Source organism: Canis aureus, chromosome 35 (genome assembly GCF_053574225.1).
Source record: "Canis aureus isolate CA01 chromosome 35, VMU_Caureus_v.1.0, whole genome shotgun sequence".
Taxonomy (NCBI): Eukaryota; Metazoa; Chordata; class Mammalia; order Carnivora; family Canidae; genus Canis; species Canis aureus.
In genome coordinates, this window is record NC_135645.1 from 8,301,464 (window position 1) to 8,320,320 (window position 18,857).

At 49.5% G+C, this 18,857-nt stretch overlaps 1 protein-coding gene and 1 non-coding gene across 2 annotated transcripts in view; both read right to left on the reverse strand.

The window, feature by feature from the left end:
- Positions 1-547: 547 nt before the first annotated feature.
- Positions 548-18,857, reverse strand: part of ARHGAP31 (Rho GTPase activating protein 31) — a 110,970-nt gene continuing 92,660 nt past the window's right edge. Inside the window, exons 9-12 of the mRNA XM_077883792.1 lie at positions 16,003-16,065; positions 13,358-13,933; positions 9,479-9,777; positions 548-6,229 (exon numbers count right to left, since the gene is read on the reverse strand). Of these exons, the coding sequence (XP_077739918.1) occupies positions 3,803-6,229; positions 9,479-9,777; positions 13,358-13,933; positions 16,003-16,065 (3,365 nt within the window). The 3' untranslated portion in view covers positions 548-3,802. The remainder of the gene's footprint in view (positions 6,230-9,478; positions 9,778-13,357; positions 13,934-16,002; positions 16,066-18,857) is intronic.
- Positions 8,064-8,169, reverse strand: LOC144305643 (U6 spliceosomal RNA). The gene has a single exon (XR_013372661.1). It is a non-coding gene; the product is annotated as a U6 spliceosomal RNA (small nuclear RNA).

An 18,857-nucleotide genomic window follows, 5' to 3' on the forward strand; every position in this document is an offset into this window, starting at 1 on the left:
GAACCTCTCTCGCTCCAATTCTAGACCAGTGAGTCTTATGTTCCCCACTACCTCTTCAGGCAGCAACACGAGACCTGTGTAGACAAATGACTGTACCACCCAATTTTGGTCAAATGTGATTAGCATGCGGTGAACATGCGACATGAAAGTAACATCTTATCTTGGACCTATGACTTCATCATCAACAGGAGTTAACCTATTTTGTGATGATGGACATCTCTAAAGCCCCCTCTCCAGGAGCCTGGAATGCTGACATGAAGTGGCTCATTAGCAGAGATCCAGCAGGACTTCACAACCAAACCAATTAAGACCACACATAACTTTAGAACTATTTGTTCTTAATTACCACTCTCACATTTTTTAAACAACCAAAGCAAAATTCTCAATGCCCGAGTGTCTCCCTAGTACCTTCTATTGGATTTGCCATTGTGTTTAATTAAAGCCAATAGGTAACTTGAACACTATTAACAATCCTATTAAAAGATGGTAGTTGCTACATTTTTCCCTTTCAACTTTCATTTGGTAATGGTTCTAAATCTTGCTCCCATTTGTTTATGGACCGTTTCACTTGTTACCACTTTTTTCACTTGCTCCCTTTTTTCATTAGACTCTTCAGGGATTTAAGAGTTCTAAGGTACCCAGTGCAATACTACTAAGCTCTTGATAAATATTGTTGAAGATGATGATGCTTACATTTTTAATTTCCCCAGAATCCAGAATTTTGGCCAATATTTTGAATTTTAGGGCTTTAAATTAGGCTGTCTTAGTGGGGTTCTTGGTGAGGTCTCTCCACATTCCATCTGAAGCAAAAAATAAAAACCAGATTCCCTCTATCTGGTCCATTTTGCCCCTCTCCCCCCAAAAAGGAAAAAAAATAGTTGGCCTGAGAGGGCCATTTTGCCAATAAATATAGATTATTATCATAAGCAACCACTAAAACTGAAAGAAAACAGTAGGAGATGCATGCATTTCATTTCCAATTCACCATTTAAAATCAACCACGCATTTTGAGGAATGGTAACTGATTTGAAGAAGCACTTTGAGAATCTGATTTTGCAGCCCTTTGTAGGGCACCATGCAGATAGATCCTCCTAAAACCACCAGCCCTTGTTCTGTCCCTCCTCTGGATGGAAGCAGGCAATTTGATTTCCATCCAGCCATTCTCAGAGGGGTCACTTTTCAGTGAATGACCAAACAGGTAATCTCGGGGCATTTGAGGGAACAATTTCAGGGGAAAAAAAAATGTGAGTTCTCTCTGCCATGAAATGGAATTTCCTCAGCGTCAGGTTAGCCCAGCCCACAGGAAGTTTATGAATGTGTTTGTGACAGTTGACAGTCTGGGCTATAGCGAAGAAGTCCACATTTAGGCCGCAGGGCACTAATCAAGAAGGTGAGTCAGCTTCCACAGCCTTCCGGATTGACTGGCTAGGAGAGCTCAGAGTAGAGAGTATCTCCAGACAGTTGTCATTGTGTCTCTTGATGGCATCCGCATACCCAAACTCCTGAAGATGACGCTATGAACAAGAGATGACAGAGTCGAAGGAGCAGGGCAGCCTTTGAAGAATCTGCCTGGGCGCCTCAAGCGGAACTCCCTCTATGAACTTCATGGCTTCTCACTCTATCCCCATATAAAATATATCCTCTAAGTGTTACAAACAAAAATTCAAAATGATCATAAAATAGTTTAAATATTTCGTTACTCGGTTCAGAGCTCTGATGGTGAAGCGAAGTCCAGTTCCTTTCTTCCCTCACATTCTAACTGGAACGTGGTCTTTATCAAAGTGTAGACACCATAGTGCACTGCGATGGGAGAAAGCCTATCTGCCCACATTTTCTGATAAGGCAGGAATGTACTTTCCAAGTCTCCTGAACATGGCCTTTCTCATCTGTCACCACTATATTTCTTCACCTTGTTTGCCAAGGAGGAAAAATGCCCTGCCCTAGGACGTTTTTTTTATGGGTTGACTTCTCATTGGCTGCTGGTCCAGGGTCTCACTCACCTAATGAGAATGGAAGACACTGAACTGCCTCTTCACTGTTCCTCTTGCTCACACACCTCAGTGCCCCCTGAAAGGAGAACTCATTAGCTGGCCTACCAGTTACCCTTGCCACAGACACTGGCTTAAAAGGCATAGCACTAGATTTCAAAACTAAGGCTTATCAGGGAAGAAGGGAGAGAGGAATATGTATCTGTTGCAGGATATCGGCTTTTAATTTCTTCCCAGATGAGGTAACTTCAGTTCGGCCTTGGTTGTGAGGTCTGCTGAGAGGTACTGCTAGTCCCTAGAGAAATTTCTGCAATGACAGCTTGTGAACAGTTGAGCCGGACTTGAGCCTGAGAAGATGTGAATAGAGCTAGAAACAGGTCTCTCTTAATTTGTTCCTACATAATAAGATTGTTGTCTTAGAAGGTTTGAAACTATTGATACCCTAATGGGTTTTGCTTTGAGAAGGGCTCTTGGGAAGCCCTTTTGGGGGGAGCACCAAAAATCTGCCAGCAGGTTGTATTAGTTTTCCTTCCTCTCACCAGCTGAAAAAAGAAAGAGCCATTGGAAGTTCTAAATAACTGATATAAAATCAGATTGGTTTATTGCTTCTGCTTGCATATAGACAGGAGAAAGGCAAGTGGGAGGGCCTGGGGTGGGTGGTGGATGAGTGGTATCAGGGTGGAGAAAGGTGCCTCAAATCTGCTCTGAGTAATGGAAGGAGAGGGAGAAAGGGAGGCACCCGCAGGCTAAAATGAAATACATTTTCTGCGGGCAGCTCTCACCGAGTGGTAGTGATGGCCACCCTGCTAGGGCTCCCTCCTTATCCTCTCCCGTACTCCCAGCCTAGCGTGGGAGGACTGGGAAGCTGAGCCAGAAGTGTTTTCTACTACTGCCCCATCGATTGGAACACATTAGTGCAGTTCTTTAAACACATCGTGTGGTCCTACCTATGCATGGGGTTTTCCTCTATGATGATATCCTGCTCACGGACTCTGATTTGGAAAGCACACAGATCACTACTCCATACCTAAGTGAAAAGTCAGCACATTGCACTGAGGTAACCCTCAACTCAGCCCTCACCCTGCCCAGCTACTGGATTTATAAATCAGAGGTGAGGATAATGGTAGAGTCCCAAATTAACAAAAGCCACAGCCAGTACGAATTTGCTCTCGTGTATCGATTCTGATTTTCTACACTGACATATGGAACCATCTCCAACAGGTAGGTCTGCAGAGATTCCAGGGAAAGAGCATGGGTAACCTCACCCACTTGGGTCTCTAAGTGTACATTAGCTTGCACCTCTACACATGTGTAGAGTGTACACATCTACAAAGTTTATCAGAAAACTGATCTAAAAGAAAACATGCTTTAAGGAGCATTAAAAAGCGTGAAGTAAAGAGGAGGCCTTCAAACCTCAACAGCAACATTTTCCAACACAGGCAAAGGATTTTTCTTTCTTTCAAAAGACACATTATTTTAGCCAACTCTCAACGATAATAGATAATGACAATGGGAGAAATGCAACTCACAATCCCAAACTCAATGGAAGCAAGCACTCCTTCTTCCCTTACCTGACCTTTTCCCACCTGCCGTTATGGATTTATGTAAATTTCATCCCTGGGTCCTTCCCTTGACCTCTCTTCTGGCAAATGGACTAATTAATAAATGGTCAGAAAGCTGGAGAAAGAAAAGAGGCCAAAATAAGCCCAAACTTGGATAACCTATTCCTGGAATAATGGCCACGCTGGCCTTGAAATAACTTCCAGATGATGAATCATGCCACGTTTTTCCAGACACCAGCAGGTGAACTAATGTCATTCTATTTGCCTCCCACTTCTTCCATCCAGAATCACTGATCTCCGCTGGGGCTGGTAAAAACAGCTGGTTGAGGTCTCTAGTCTTTGGCCATTCTTAGGGATGGTCATTTTATTCCTAAGTGTAACCCCTTCTGGTGTGACCCATGTGTTTTCCGCCAAATCCCCACAAAGAAGGCCAGGGGAAACTGTCTGGGTGGGACTTCTGATAGGGGACAGGAGAACCTTGGAATCTGTCACTGTGGATGAAGGGGGAGGGTGGTCCATAATGGGGAAAGGAGGACTGAATAAGATTAGGCTCTGAGGTCTTCCTGGCCTTGACCTGTGGAAAGGTTTAGAACCCCCGGACGGTCGCTCTATTTTTGAAGAAAGAAGGTTGTCTCCGGATGGCTCTGTCTCTGATGTGCGCTTTCTGCATTGCACTGTTGCATCCTGGGTGGAGAGCAGGTTAGCCAAGACTGGTTCTGGAGGAAGGGTGGGTCCCTCACACATGTGGGATGTAGTGGTATCCATTGGCAAGGACTCAATGGCTCCTGTATCTTGCTTTGGCTTCTCTTCTTTTGGGCTTTCCAAGGAGAGAGCATCCTCTCTGGCAGATCTCTGAGAGGTCCCACCAGTTGAGCTGGGTTCCTCTTGGCTCCTCTCCAGAGGCTGCCCTCCACTGTCCCCTGAGCTCTGAGAGGGCAGGGGCTGTGGGATCTGTGTGTATTGAATCTTGGGTGGGATGACTGGGACTGCCCTAGCCTGGCACATTTTGACCATGAAGGAGGTTCTCACAGCTGACACGCTCACAGGAGCTGAGTTACGGCGGCCTGTCAGGGCATGAACAACAATGTCCAGGTCCTGAGGGTCCTGGGAGCACACGCTCCACGGGTCTACTTTACAGTGAGATGAGGTCATCCATGTGACTTTTGTGTCTCCTGGCTCAGAGAGCTGCGTTCCAGGTGAACCGAATGAGGCCACATTGTCAAACCGGAAGAGGTCAGTGATGGGAACAGCGGAGTCCAAGTTGAGAGAAGAAGGCCTGTTTTTCCCTTTCGGAGGCCCACACTCAGTGCTCTGCGGCTGTAACTTTGGCGGACGCTCTCCAGGTGAGGAGCTGTCTTGCACACGAGGTGAACTCTCCTTGCTGCCGTCTGGCCCAGGAACCCCACCTCGCTCAAGCTGAGGGCTGCTCTGCTCATGGTGTGTCCCCGGGTCCTCTCCTTCTGCTAGGCCGACAGGGATGATTTCAGCTGTTTGGGGCTGCAAACCACCCGGTCCCTTCTGGCTGGGAACAGCCTCTGTCCCTTTTGGGCCAGAGAACTCTCTGAAGGACCTCAGGGTTTTCTCGTCCCATCCAGTAATCTCTCTCCTGGGTGCCAGGGGCTGCAGAGGGTCGCAATTCCTCTCTGCTTCGAGGTTGGCACAGCTGCTGGAGGATGGAGCCTCAAGAGTCCACTGGCTCCTACCCGTGGTGGTTTTGCCATCTAGAGAATGGCTCTGACGGAGGCCGGGCCTGTGGGGGAGCCTCTTCTCCAGTCGGCGGCCCTGGGCACCCTGCACCTGGGCCTCCTGCACATCCTTCAGGGTGGGAGAGTGAAGGGGACTCGTTACCCACTGGGGCTCCTCCCACGGCTCCACCATCTCCAGGCCATGCTGGCCGATGTCGGTCACAGCTTCGTCTTCGTCACAGTCTGAGGGCTCCTGCGCCGAGTGGGCCACCTCCCCGTCTCCTGGTGGGGAGCTCTCCGCCTCTCCTGTTGGGCTCCCCAAACCAGAGCCTTTTCCCTCAGGATCCGGAGCAGCATTCTTTGAATTTCGCTTTTCCCTTTGTCCTCGAGGGGCCCCCGGGCTGCCCCCGGGCTTCGGCAGGTCTGTGCACGCCTGTGTCCTCGAGCTCCTGGACGGGTCTGCTCCCTCGGGGCCGCCCCTTGGCGGCTGGATTCGAGGCGCCTCCTCCAGAGGAGTTGGAGGGGGAGCAGCAGGCGGGAGAAGCGGAGACAGCTCCCCCGGGCCTTCCCGGTCCACCTGTGCTGGTGGAGAGGCTGCCCCAAGAGGAAGTATTTCCAGAGGAGCCAGGCCGGTGGGGTCCGGCCGCCCGCCCTTCTCGGGCTCGGGCCTCGGGAGGATGCTCGAGCTCGGGCTCGCGCTCGGGCTCTCCGGCTTTTCCCTATTGGCTGCCGAGGAGGCCCCCTGTGCGCTCTGATTGGTCGGCTCCCTAGTCCCCGCCTCCGCGGGGGTGGGGCCTGCGGGGGGACCGCAGGCTAAGCTCGCAGCGGGCTCCGGGGAAGCCGAAGGCCCCGGGCCGGACCCCACGGTGGGCTGGGCGGCGCTGAGCTTCAGAGCAGGTGGTGGCAATGACGAGAGCTCCTCCTCGGATTCAATGATCTTCAGCTCCTGTTGAATCTCGGGCCAGATCAGGGCATTGGCCAGGTCATCTTCATCCTGAAAGACATCAAGAAACGGATTATTTTAGAGCCCAGGGCTCGGGGCACGATTTCCCAGTGACAGTGAAGGGACTGGCGCGGTGGCAGGTGCACTGTCCCAGCAAATAAAGGACACGGCATTATTAGCAACCGTGGATGTTTATTTATTATTCATTCATTTTTTAGAAATATTTTATTTATTTATTCATAGAGACACACAGAGAGAGGCAGAGGGAGAAGCAGGCTCCATGCAGGGAGCCGGATGGGGGACCAGATCCCAGGTCCTCAGGATCACGCCCTGGGCTGAAGGCAGGCGCTCAACCGCTGAGCCACCTGGGCTGCCCTTAGTGCTTACCACGTGCCGCAACACATTTTAACTGCATTTTCTTGTTTAATTGTCCCAACAACTCTAAGGCATAAGGACTCCTGTCACGACTCCCATTTTAGAGGTGAGACCTATGTTCAAACAGATTAAACAATTTGCCTAGGTCTCCCACAGCAGCAGCCTGGGACTGCGATCCAGGTATGTCTACACCAGAACAGAAACGCTTAATCCCCGTGCACTGTTGATTTATAAAACAAACCGACCCCTGGTCTCATTTAACCTCAGGTTTACCAGATGGCACACAAGAATGAGCTTCTCCTAGTGGAATCTAAATGCTAACTCATACCCTGACATCTGCTTTCCAAATAAACAAATCCAGCTTCTCTTATTACCAAAGAAATACATATATTTCATGTGGAAAAAACACCCAAACACGTGTTAAAGGAGAATATAAAAACAGCAAATTCTTATAATCGTAGTACCCGCAGATAACGGCTGCTGGCCTAGAAGGGTGTCTCCTCCTCTATCCTGTTTGCTGCCCCTTATCTCTCCTCAAGTATAGTTTCTCTTTGTCTGACTCCTCCCTTCCCCTACACAAAGCCCCAAAGTGCAGACAGGAAAGGGATTGGAGGGAGGCCCAGTCAGGGCCAGGGAAACACATTTCAGTGGCCTTCATTTCTTGTCTCAAGGCCTATCTGTCCCAAGGAGCAGTTCCAGGAGGCAGATCCATCCTGTGGGGGGTTCAGGCCTTTATGAGAAATCTGACCTGCTGCCAACTTGACATCACTTCCCACTTGGCTCTGATCACATGTTTCATATTACAATTAACTTGACGCTTTTCCCAATGGACTACGAGCTCCTTAAGGTCAGGAATTATGTCCATTCCTCTTTGATTCCTCAAGGCCAATGGTGCCAAGTACACTGTGAGTAGTTGCTCATTAAGAGTTTTTATTTTGTGTTATTTCTATTTGAGATATTTCCTTCAGAGGATTCTCTAGGAGTAGAACTCCTTGGTCAAAAGGCAGGGATGTTTTTGAGATCTGATTCTGCTGTTTCGCACTTACTTGTATCTATCTCTATTGCACCTTTAGGGCAGAGGGAGCCTTTTATCTGTCTCTTTACTCTCCTCAGCAGCTACACTAATAGACCTCTTACTAAGAAATCAATAAATTTGAAAAATAAATAATCACATAAACTCCCCTTCCTCTCCCCCACCATCTCAGTAAGTGGACCATAGTGCATCTTTCTGCTTAGATCAGAAATCCATGAGGTGTCTTGTCTCTTCCTTCTTCCTTACTCACATCACTTCACCAAGTGCTGTTCATTCTAGCTTCTTTTTCATGTGACAAATATTATTTTATTATTATTTATTATTTTAGACACTGCTATTTCATTTCATTTCATTTCATTTCATTTCATTTCATTTCAGTAGGCTCCACGCCCAATGTGGGGCTTGAATTCATGACGCTAAGATTGAGAGTCACATGCCCTACCAACTGAGCCAGCCAGGAATTCCACCCCCCCGACCCCAAATATGGAACACTCACAAATTTGTGTGTCATCCTTGCACAGGGGTCATGCTAATCTTCTCTGTATCATTCCAATTTTAGTATATGTGCTGCCAAAGCAAGCACCATTCTAGCTTCCAAACAGCTCTTGAAGCCTTCCATTTCTATCCTTGTGGCCCCCACCCTTGTCCAAGACACTATTTTTTCTCACCTGGCCTGTCACATACTACCCTTCTAACTGGCCTCCCTGACACCTCTCCTGCCTTTTCCAAGCCATTCTCACAAAATAGTGATCTTTAAAGTATAAAATTCTAGGAGCACCTGAGTGGCACTATTTATACTTGATCCCCCCAGAATTCAATCCCTGTAGCAACCTCTGTCTCCTTCACCTTCTACAATTGCAAATACATCTCTCAAGAACCTTTTCCCAGCCTTCGTGAGGCCTTTACAGCACTCCCACACTGCCCTAACTCCCAGCACCTGGTCCTTCTGGAAACCAAATCTATAGAAACAAGCTAAAAGGCAAAGAGCTTCCTTTTCCCCTTTGGCACACACCTCCAGATCACAGAGCTGCCTTCCAAACGCAGGACTCCTCCCTGGACGTCCCTGACAACCTCCTTGCACCTTCATTATATTCAAGGACATCTCATAAAACTTTGGAAAAACTTCACCTCTAAAAAGTATAAGATGTGAGGCACCTGAGTGGCTCAGTCGGTTAAGCATCTAACTTCTGCTCAGGTCACGATCTCAGGGTCCTGGGATCAAGCCCCGCAGTGGGCCCTGTGCTCATTAGGGAGTCTGCTTGATTCTCTCTTTCCTTCTCCTTCTACCTGTCCCGCCACTTGTGTGCGCTCTCTCTTGCTCTCTCTCTCTCCCAAATAAATAAAAAAATCTTTTTTAAAAAAGCACAAGAGGTGTGGTAAGTTCTGGCATCATGTTTTAACTTCTCCAGAAGCCATTGGAAAAAGGCATGAATCCTGGAAATCTTTGAAAAGATTTCACAAACATACACAGACAACTGTCCATCCAGGATGTCTGGAAGGAAAGCTGGACCCCATAACGGTCATCAGAGTTGGGACTGGGATATGACAAACAGCTTTTGTGCTACTTCTGGGATTGAATGTCATTATATTTCAAGGACATGTCACTCATTTATGGTGACTTCAGATCAGAAATATTTAGAGTTGAGTCTGTCTTAGGGAATCTGAGCTGGAAGATGCCTTCCCATCACCACAGGCCCTCTGAAAAGTCTGCTGAAAAAAAAAAAAAAATCCCAGACCTGGTTAGAACGTTGTCTCCTAAAGTTCCTTGGGCAGAAACTGGATCTTAAAATAAACACCCTCTCTCCGCCCCCAATCCTTGTTTTCAGTTATACCATGAACCCTTGGGACAAAGAGGATTCTACTGGCTGGGCCAGGCAGTGGGTCCATCTTACCATCTCATGGAGAAACACCGCTTCGGCTCTGGCCCTGGGGCTCTCCTGCAGAGTGCTGGGCTCCACCTGGCCAGCCTCTCCACCCTCCTCCTCCTCCTCCTCCTCCTCCTCTGCCTTCTCCAGGTCAAGCCTCTTCTCTAATTCACTTGAATGTTGAGAGCCCAGGGAAGTTTCTGAGGTCTTCTTTTCCTCCAGTTGGGAGCCTGGCTCCAGGGAGGGGCCCTTGTTGCATTCCACTGTCCTCACTGCTTCTGGTCCTTGCTTGGCATCCTCGAGAGCCACCTTCTTAGGTAGAGAAGCTGCAATGAGGATGAGAGGTACTTGTTGAAGACTTCGTTTGCAGAGAGGCCATTCCCAGCACAGTCTCTGTCCTGGACCAGCCCCGCTTCACACGTATGGAGGGAGCACTCACAGCCCCATCCTTTCCTCCTAGCCGTGCCCTGCCTTTATATCCCAGGGTCCCCGACTGTCAGAGATGGGAGAGGTCTTGAAGATCTTCTAGTCCAAGCGCTTGCGACCAGACACCATTTGCTCTTCCCCTCCCCAGGAGACATTTGTGTGCAGAGGAGGTGGCTATTGGCATTTAATGAGAAGAGGCCAAGGATGCTGCTAAATATTCTACAAAGCATAAAATAGCACCCCCCCTCCTAACAAAACTGCCCAGCCCACAATGTCAATAGTGCCAAGCTGAGAAAACCTGTTCTAATCCAATCTTTCACTTGACATATAAGTAAATTCAGATCCTGAGAAGTCAAGCTGTTGCCTAGGGCATAGAAATCTGTTATTTACGCCAAGTTACAAAGATGTATTATATTATGATTGACAGCTTCCTGTGTGACTCTCCCCAGAGGTTATCTACACATCAGTTTGGATGTACCTGAAGTGATTACGCCCTGGTCTTAGGTCTACCAAGGCAGCGGAGAGGGAGGCAGACCCCAAGGTCAATCTCTACTACCTCCATGAAGAAGGTCCTATCTCATTGTACAACACTGTTGTCACGGGGAAGAATAAAGACCAAACCCCTAGGACACTAACTGATTACATAGTTTCCTCAAAGGCCTCACTTGCTCCTCTAGCCCTCACTCTGCTCCACCTGGCCCAGCCCAGCACAGAGCATTCTTCAGACAGGGCTTGTTTTGACACCACTGAGTTTTTACTCATCTTCTGCTCTCGTCCTGAAGAGAATGGGAGGAGAAAAGGACAATGACTTATTGCACATTGTCTGCGAGCCAGACTGTGAACGGGCATTTTATGGACCTTCTCCCATTCAGACTTTACCTCAGCCTTGGAGAGAGCGACCACCCCTGGCTCAGAGAGATATCAACCATGTTCCACTGTCACGCGGCCCCAAAGTGCTGAAGCTAGGGTTCAGATGGGCCCAGGTGCGGTCCAAAACCTACACACCTCCTGCAACATTCAGCTGCCTCTCAGCCCAGCATGCCTTCCCCATCTTTTCTTTTTTTTAAAATATTTTATTTATTTATTCATGAGCGACAGAGAGAGAGAGAGAGAGAGAGAGAGGCAGAGACACAGGCAGAGGGAGAAGCAGGCTCCACGCAGGGAGCCCGATATGGGACTTGATCCCCATCTCCAGGCTCATGCCCTGGGCTGAAGGCAGCACTAAACTGCTGAGCCACCCAGGCTGCCCAACTTCCCCATCTTTTCTGCATGGAGAAAGCCCAGCCATTCATGAAGGCCCAGACAAATGTCACCTCCTCTGGGAAGCCATCCTGGAATCCTCCTGAAAGGACTGCCTCTCCTTGATGCCCTTGCAATCCTTTCTAAATACCTCTTTCATTATGTTTCAGGGACCGAAGCCCTCCCTCATTCCAAAAGCCCAAGGAGGGGGGCACCTGGGAGGCATAGTCAGTTAAATGACCAGCTCATGTGATCTCCGGATCATGAGATTGAGTTCCACATTGGGCTTTGTGCTGAATGCAGAGTCTGCTTGACATTCTCTCTCCTTCTCCTTCTGCCCCTCCCCCTTATGCTCTTTCTCTTAAAAAAAAAAAAAAAAAAAAAAAAAAAAGCCCAAGTTGGGTCTTATGCTACTTCTACAGGCTGACCTTGTGCTACCGTTCAGTATGGTTTTAGTTTCTCTTCCTAGTTCATGAGCTTGCTGGGTGAAGAGATCGTGTTTTAACAATATCTGTAGCTCTACAGCTGATTGCAAACATGGGAAGGAGCATGGTGGAGTGTTTTAAAGCATGGGTTTTAAAATCTGTATTAAAATCCTGGTTCTTCCACTTCCTTGCTATGAGTCATTCGGCAAGTTAGTGCATTTCCTCTCTAAGCAAATGGGGCTAATAGTAACTACCTATCCCTCACAGTGTTGTTGTGTGGAGAATGGAGATAACACGTGTAGAACACTTATGACAGTGCCTGATACCATAACGGTTGTTTCAAAAAAGTTAGCTAATATTAATGACGAAAATATTCTTTAAAAAAAAGATTGTATTTATTTATTTGACAGAGAGAGAACACAAGCAAGGGGAGCAGCAGGCAGAGGGAGAGGGAGAAGGAGGCTCCCTGCTCAGCAGGGATGGGGGCTCAATTCCAGGACCCTGGGATCATGACCTGAACTGAAGGCAAACATTTACCCAACTGAGCCACCAGGTGCTCCTAATGAAAATATTCTTAAACCACAATGAGCATTTGTTGGTTTGTCTGTCTGTTTTCCTTTCCTTTGAGGTTCTCCCTACTTCCATTTTATGTGGGTCACAGTTGGCTGTTGACCACAGAACCCCTTCCAACTCCAGAGATGGTTCAGAGACTCAGGCTTAGCCAGTCTTAGAACCCTCAGTGCCAGGCAACCACGACTGGTCCAAGGCTGGGCATGAGCCCCAAGCAGGCCAATCAGAGTCTTCCCTGCATTTGATATATAATCATTGGGAGCAAGATACCCTTTCTCATTGCTAGGGTTGCTATCCACATTCTCTGCAGATATGAGGGATGGATGGACGGAGAGGGGTTGAGTCAAGACGAGTTGAATTCTTTCAGCTTTTCCTCCTGCCTTCTCACTATATGAGTGACTAAAATAACAGGCAACCTTACTGAGTACCTACTATGTATTACTCACTGTTCTGAGAGCTTCACTAATTTAGTATTCACAACAAACTTTTGAAGAAGATATAAGTAGGAACATCGTTCCCATTTTATGGCTTAAGTTGAGGCACACAGCTGCTAAAGATGGGACAGTAGGGGATCCCTGGGTGGCTCAGCGGTTTGGCACCTGCCTTCGGCCCAGGGCGTGATCCTGGGGTCCTGGGATCGGGTCCCACATCAGGCTTCCTGCATGGAGCCTGCTTCTCCCTCTGCCTGGGTCTCTGCCTCTCTCTCTCTCTCTCTCTCTCTCTCTCTCTCTGTCTCTCATGAATAAATAAGTAAAGTCTTTTAAAAAATAAATAATAAGATAAATAAATAGAGATGGGACAGTGGAATGGGTGAGACTGGACTCGGTCTCAGGCAATCTGGCTCCAGAGCCCACAGTCTTCACCACTTCACTACAATGTCTTGCAAACTCTGTTTAAACAAGTTTAAGTCTGTTTTTTTAATCCCTTGCAATGAAAAGAAACCCTCCCGGGGTGTCTGGGTGTCTCAGTCCGTGAAGCATCTGCCTTCGGTTAAGGTCACGATCCCAGAGCCCTGGGATCAAGCCCTGTATCGGGCTCCCTGATCAGTGGGGAGTCTGCTGCTCTCTTGCCCCTCCCCCCACTAGTGCTTTCTCTCTTTCTCTCACTCTCTCTCTCAAATAAATAGAATCTTGAAAGAAAGAAAGAAAGAAAGAAAGAAAGAAAGAAAGAAAGAAAGAAAGAAAAAGAAAGAAAAAGGAAGGAAGCAAGGAAGGAAGAGAAAGAAGCCTTCCCTCCCGGGCTTCACCTGCAGAAGTCTCGGCTCCCAGTGGCTTGTCGTCTTCAGGCCAACCTCCACTCTCTGACCCCTGGAATGAAAACTCTTCCAGGCTGGAGAGCGACTGGAGCTCCTTCGGGGGTGTTCTGCATGGGGTGCTGTTGGTGCTGATGACAGCTGACACTCGCAGCGGCACGGACACGGCAAAGGGCTCAGAGATGTTCAGGGCTTTGCGCTGGTGCCGAGGAGAGGGCTCCATCTGGAAGAGACTGCTGGCGAAGACAGATTTGCTGGGGCTGTCGCTGGACGTGTAGAACATACCCAGCATCTTGGGGGCTGTCTGCTCGCTCTCGGGGTCCTCGATGGGCCGGAACACCTTGAGCTGCTCGGGCGGGGGCCGGGCCTGAGCGCCCTGCAGTTGGCTTCGGTCACCGCTCATGTCGAAGCCCCCCTCTGCCCCCGCTGGCGTCCCCTCCTGGCCCCACTCGCCCTCCTGCTTGCTGAGATCGCATGAGCTGCCGGGGTTGGTCGAATGCAATTTTGCCGCTGGAATGAAGAATCCACCGGTGGTGACCGTTCGATTAAAATTTCCTTTGTTTTCTTTCCCTAGTGAAAGAGCAAACAAACACGGGGTCAGCAGCCGGGACGTGCACACACGCACTCACACGCACCCCCACACCCCACTACACAGCCTCCGGGAAGGGAGGTGCACAGCACTGCCGAGGCAGAGCATTCTGATGAGAGCGGGGCCCTTCTTGAAAAGACAGGCAGACAGCACGTGGTTGAGGCGAGAGCAAGCACAGAATGCGGGCACGAGGCCCTGGGAGGACCACCTGCGGCTGCGTCGCATGCGGCTGCGTCGCATGCACCTGTTCTAAACTCTGCAGGTAGAGCGGTTTCCAGAAGGTGGCCACTGCTAAGGTCGCCAGAGCAGTCCTCCACCACCCGGTGACCGTAGATCACGAAAAAATAAAACAGACAGCTGGGAGATGGCGGCACGACGTTTGCTCAAAATGAAGGAGAAGACAAAAAAGGGCAAAATAACAGAATTTTGTTTTACTTTAAAACTTTAAAAATGTATTGTTTTAAGCCTCCTCTGGCAGATGGACTCCAACAGGGGTTTGATTTCCCAGCAAGGAAACAAATGCTGTTCTCAGCGAGACCTTCCTCCCTTTTCCCAGGCTTCTTCCTGCTGCTTCAGGGGATGAGAAACTAGAAATGTAAATTAACTAAAAGTTAGAAAGCCCAATTTTGAGGAGCAATTTCCCAACTGGCTTAAAAGTGAAAGCAAAGAAAAGAAAAATCTGTATGGGAAATAAAGAGGCTGCGAGATAACACATGAGTCGCATGGGATGGGGACAGTAACTCCCCACGAGGTCCTAAGGGCCCCGCTGCACGGTCTAGGCAGCATGGGGTTTACGGTTCTCACGACCGCTTACGTAGGACAAGTGTCATGACCTTTAACATGCGAGGAAACCAAGTCCCTGGGAGGCCGACAAGCTGCCCGGTGCCCATCGATGTGAGGGCCTCGATCTCAAAATCCTAAATTCTGTAGAACTGCCTCAAGAGGCTCTGGAACCAAAGCGAATGGCTGAATATGAAGGTGAGGAAAATGCTAGAAGCATCCAGCCAGCTCAAAAAGAGTTCCCTGAGTATTTTACAATTATTTTTAAAAGGTTGTTCTACAGGTTTTCGGCATTGTTTCAGGATGCCTCCCTTATCAGAGAGCAAAATATTTTGTATTAAAGGAGCTGGAGGGGATCCCTGGGTGACTCAGTGGTTTAACGCCTGGCTTTGGCCCAAGGTGTGATCCTGGAGACCCAGGATTGAGTCCCACGTCGGGCTCCCTGCATGGAGCCTGCTTCTCCCTCTTCCTGTGTCTCTGCCTCTGTTTCTCTGTGTGTGTGTCTCTCATGAATAAATAAATAAAATTTAAAAAATAATAAAGGAGCTGGAATGTCATGGGATAAACGTGGGGAGTTTAAACAGTCTGCTGCCAGGGAAGCCCTGTGCCTCACGACTCGAAGCAGTGCCCGTTGGCTGCTTAACAAAAACAGAAGCGAGAGGGACAGGCAAGTCAGCCCTTAAGACCAACATGGTGTCGCTTTGTCGACGTGTCACCTCGCGGGCAGCACTACACACAGCCACCCCGCTACAGGATGACCAGCTGCATGCCAGGCTGGTGCCCATTGCCGTCCACTGGTAAATGAATGAATCACTCAACAACTCGAAATCATGAGCCAACAGGTACGAGGGAGCTAATGCCTATGGGAGCGTGCAAATTCAAGACTTCTCTATCGAGGCACTGAACTGTGAGGTAAAAACCAATGTTGGGCTCTTCTTTACCCCCAAGGGGGAAGCCTCACCTGCCCTGGTTCACAGGAATTGCCCTTTCACCTGGTTCAGGTTTGCCATCTCCCGCTGCGGTTAGAGGAAGGCGGGAGGAGGAGGATGGCCCTTTAGGCCAAGGACTGTGGTGTGACATGGGGCAGCGGCAGAGGGGGAGCTATGTGAAGCCACTGGGCTCGGGCAGGGTCAGGGGAGATTTGGGACCAGGCCACGTGCTTGACTGTGACGAGACCAGCAGGCAGGTAGCTTGTGAAGGCAGGTCTGGTACGGGAGCTCCTGTCTCCCAGTGACAACCCCCAGTTCTGGAAGCAGCTGTGAGAGCTCACCTTCCACAGGCACTGAGCACAGCGAGTCCATGCTTTTAGCTGGCCGGATGGTAGCCTTTTCCACTAAAGACAAAAAGAGAAAAATAGCCCTGATGAGTGCATGTTGAGAGGAAGTGATCAGGACAGAAGCCAGGCTGCAAGGACACAAGAGAACTTTCTTCAGGAAAGTTTTTCAAGTATTTATCATTTTCCCCTTTGGAAGACGTTCCCCCATTCCACCCTGGATGCTCTTATTTTCATCATGGGACTGAGCTTATAAAAACAGGGCATTTGCAGATCAAGGTTTTTGGGGACACTTGACAGGTAAAGGTAAGCTACAATTTTGTCCGATGGCTGTTGGCCAATGAGAGGCGCTGAACCAAATCGTCCCGGGGGAACCAAATCCTCCAGGAGGCTCCAAGCAACCCCTCCTGCCGTCTGGCAGGCTGGAAGGCAGGATTCGTGACTACAGCCACGTCAGACAGCACGCAGGAATTTGGTGCAGCAGGTGAGGGGGACCCAAGGGACCGTGCAGCTCTGCCCCTGAGGGCTGCAGGCTGGTTGCTCCTCCAAATGATCTCACCGTGGAGCAGATCCAAACCAAGCCTTTCCTGAGCACCCACTATGTGCCTGGTGTCCTCTGTGCATCTCGGTAAACCACCCAGGCAGATCTGGGGACGAGTGTGACTTCACCAAGTAAACACAGATTCCAGGCACTGGACTCAGCCCTTCGAAATGCCGTTTCTTCTCGGGTTGCTGAGCTGGCTGGAAGGTAGCTCCTCCCAGGCAGCTTGCCAGGAGGGGCAAGAGGACAGCCTGGGAGCCGAGTGGGAGCCCCAGGGCTCGTGGCTGTCCGGTCACTCTGGCTTCGAATCCCAACCCTGCCACTCTGGGCGGCGTGACCTCAGACACACAGCTGACCTTCCCGAAACTTCAGTTTCCTCATGCGGGAAATGAGGAAAAATAGAGTTGTTGTGTCAGTCAGGTGGCACTAACCCAGGGCAGAGGAAATGCTCAGCAAGGAGGAACCCTTGCTGGTCTTGCTCTTCAGGATGGCCCAGGGCTCAGCAGCCGGGGGGACTCAGGAGATGGCCTGCAGGGAGCCCTCGGAGTTGGCCCTACCCCAAACTGAGCTGGGCATCCCTCTTTTAAATCTCCCCCGTTTTCTTCCTCACCCCAAGCCCTGCTGCTCTGGGAGTCTCTGAATTAGCCCTTTGGCCCCCCTGGCTCGGGGCTTCTCTCTGCCTGCACCCAACCCTGGAGAGCCAGCTGCCTCCGCCTCCGCGCTTCTACTTGTACTCGAGACTTATATTCTAGAACTCCTGTCCTTCGAGATCTGCTACTTCCACAAGCTTCCAAACTGACTTTTCATCCTACAGCTGCCTGGCCAGTGCCCCTTCATTTGGAGACAAGCTTCCGCCTTGGTGTTCCAGAGGCTGCACTTCTGGACTTCTTCTCAATTTCACGTGTCACCCTTGAGTGGCGCCAGTGACCTGATGACACAAAGTGTCACAGAGGATGGGCAGCAGTTCTCTCTGCACGGCCACCAGTGTTCACCTTCCACGCTGGACCCCTCCCCACCCCCCTTTTTTTAAGATTTTATTTATTTATTCATGAGAGACACACACAGAGAGGCAGAGACACAGGCAGAGGGAGAAGCAGGCTCCATGCAGGGAGCCCGATGTGGGACTCGATCCCAGGACCCTGGGATCAGGTCCTGAGCTGAAAGCAGATGCACAACCACTGAGCCACCCAGGCATCCTAGACCCCCCTTCTGATGATATGGCCTCTTGTGGCCTCAGTGGCCGCAGCAGCTGCTTTGGGGAATAGTCCCAAGGATTCCCTGGCTCCGTTTCTGGATGGTGACTAAGCGCTCAGGGCTCCTTGGCCCATGACTATATTCAGATTATAATTTTCTGTCTGAGACCTTGTCCTGACCTCATGGAGGCTCATCTACCAGTTTTCTGGCAGCTTTGGGTCCTCAAGCCCCCTCTCTTGGATTATCCCTATGGCTTTGGGTCTTCCCTGCTTAAAAGTGTTCACTTGGAGACCTCCCTGGACTCCCCCTGTTGGATAATACATAAATTCCAGTACGTTAGTGTCCAGGACACCGCAAAGTTTATGCATCTCCATTTGGTCAATACCCCAGTTTTTCAGGGCACCTGGGTGGCTCAGTGGTTAGGAATCTGCCTTTGGCTCAGGTCGTGATCCCTGGGTCCTGGGATCGAGTCCTGCATTGGGCTCCACTGAGGAGCCTGCTTCTCCCTCCATCTATCTCTGTGCCCCTCTCTCTGTGTCTCTTATGAGTGAATAAATAAAAAAAATACCCCAGTTTTTCTTCTCCTTTATTTCTTATTTCTGTTCAGCTTTCTAAATATGGGTGAAGACCCTTTCATCTCCCCCCTCCAAAAAAGTCCCCAGTGCTCTACATGGTGAATCAATTTTGAAAATTCCCTTATTTACGGAGTTTAGAAAAGATTGTTAAAATTATTTACATATGTTAATCTACCGACTTTTTTCACATGCATATTTCAACAAATAGTGAGTTCATGTATCACTTACAGAGACCATGTTGGTGGATGCGACCAGAAGCTGCCCGCACCCCCGGTCTTCAGTTTTGAGGGTCTGAGCAACATTCATTCCTCTGGTGAAGAGTGGGCACTTCGGCAGTAGGCAGGGTCAGAGAGCCACTGGTACTGGCACTCATGGGTCCTGCATTTCAACCCTGCATCCCCTCAGAGTTCAGCCATTCCAGGATCTGTCTCTGATTAGTTTGTTCACGAGGTCTTAGACCCGTGGCTTCTTCCAATCCTGGCTGCGTTTCAGAATCACCTGGGCAATTTTCTAAAAATGGCCAATACTCTGGTTCCCCCACA